Below are 1,874 nucleotides of genomic sequence, written 5' to 3'. Positions count from 1 at the left end.
ATGTAATAGGTTTATATCACAATAACAAACTTTAAGTATAAGAAGGACCTTACTGAAACAATCTTTTTCTAAATCTTAAATTCTTGGTTTAAAATAAGGCTGTGATGTATTTCTCAAAAGAAATTTGGAACTACAATTTATGGTAAAATTTTAACACTTTCAATTGTTACACAAAAAGTTGTAAAGGAATATGTCTAAAGAAACTATATAATAAAAACAAAACATATCTGTGTTTTTACTAGTTTACATTTTGTCTCCAAATTTTTCCTCTAACCAAAGAAAAATTTGCACCCACATTACAATTTCTTTCACTTCAGTCATTTTATTGAGTTGCCACTTTTTTCACTGCAAAAGATTTCTGTGGTAGATAAAACAACATAAGTTTCAGAGAACTTTCCAGATAAAAAGTAGTATATGGAGAGGCAATTCACTCTCTTTTTCTCTGGTCATGTGCGCCCCCTGTTGATACTGAGAAATCCTGTAGTTTTTGTTTGGGCTAACACTGAAGTCGCCTCACTGTGAGCATCTCTTGCACAGTAATAAGTGGCAGTGTCTTCAGATCTCAGGGTTTTCATCTGAAGGTAGAGGATGCTTTGGGAAGTGTCTCTGGAGATGGTGAACCGGCCTTTCACAGATGCATTGTACTCTGTTGTATAACTATTAGCTTTGTTTCTACTTGCAGCAATCCATTCCAGTCCCTTCCCTGGATCCTGGCGGACCCAATGCATGTAGAAATCACTGAAGGTGAACCCAGAAGCTGCACAGGAGAGTGTCAGAGAACCCCCAAGCTGTACCAATGCTCCTCCAGATTCTACCAGCTTTACCTCACAGTGGATACCTGCAATTGTAGAGAATACTGGTCACTCATATCTACTGTCCCAGTTGCGCGCACACACACATACACACACCACACACACACACACACACACACACACACACACTCTTGTTCCTCATAATTTACCATGTAAAAGTGTTACAAGAAAAACCCAGTTCAGCCACAACTTCATAGTGACAGGTCTGTGTTGAGTGCTGATTTCTAAAAGTGAAGATTGTAGAACTCAGGACCGAATCACATGCTACAGTCAGTTTGGGCTTCTTTTCATGTGTTGAGGGAGGCCTAATTTGCATGTCATTCTGCTATATCATCAGGTCTAAAGTTAAAACTGGGGGAGTGAAGTTATTGTTTCAAAATGCAGAGATATAGTGAATGAGTTAGCCATCAGTAACAGTCTTACAAAATTGTTTATTATGTGTATGTGATAACACTTCAATATTTTATTGTGGTTTAATCTGTTTACCTTCCTCCTCTCAAAATTTAAAGGCTGCTATGCTTTTATCTTCACTAGTATTTACCTTTATTTCCTTTCTTCATATTGTTTCAGTAAATTTATTTATCTATTTATTTATTTATTTATTTATTCATTTATTTATTATTTATTTATTTGCATTTTGGGAGGGTAAAGGAGAAACCTGTGTGCCATATCCTAAGATAAAGAAGAATGGATATGTACTCCTGTATGAAATTCTTTATGTTTTTATTTATTTTCCTTCCAGTCATTGTCTCCCCTTTTGGTATCCCATCCAACTGTTCCTTTCCCCATTCCTCCTCCCCGTGTCTTGGTGTAGGTGGCCCCTCAACACTAGGCCCCCATTCATCCTGGTCCTCAAGTCTCTTGAGGATAGGGTGAATCTTCTCCCACTGACTAAAGACCAGTCCTTCCTATGCTATAAGGATGTGTTAGGGGCAGCAGACCAGCTCTTGTACACTGCCAGGTTGGGGGCTCAGTCTCTGAGAGCTTCCAGAAGTCAGGAGTAGTTGAGACTTCTGGTCTTCCTATGGGGTTTTTCTCCTCTTCTTCCATCCTTCCCCTAAT

General features: G+C 38.4%; 1 gene segment (V, D, J or C); it reads right to left on the bottom strand.

Annotated features, from left to right (window-relative positions):
• Positions 1–446: 446 nt before the first annotated feature.
• LOC127687790 (immunoglobulin heavy variable 3-72-like) lies at positions 447–1,067 on the bottom strand. The segment is given in 2 exon segments: positions 447–838; positions 962–1,067. Coding segments are annotated over 2 exon segments (438 nt in total).
• Positions 1,068–1,874: the final 807 nt, after the last annotated feature.

This window comes from Apodemus sylvaticus, chromosome 6 (genome assembly GCF_947179515.1).
Source record: "Apodemus sylvaticus chromosome 6, mApoSyl1.1, whole genome shotgun sequence".
Classification (NCBI taxonomy): Eukaryota; Metazoa; Chordata; class Mammalia; order Rodentia; family Muridae; genus Apodemus; species Apodemus sylvaticus.
The sequence above is the reverse complement of the archived record's forward strand: the minus strand, read 5'-3'. Positions and strand labels throughout refer to the sequence as shown.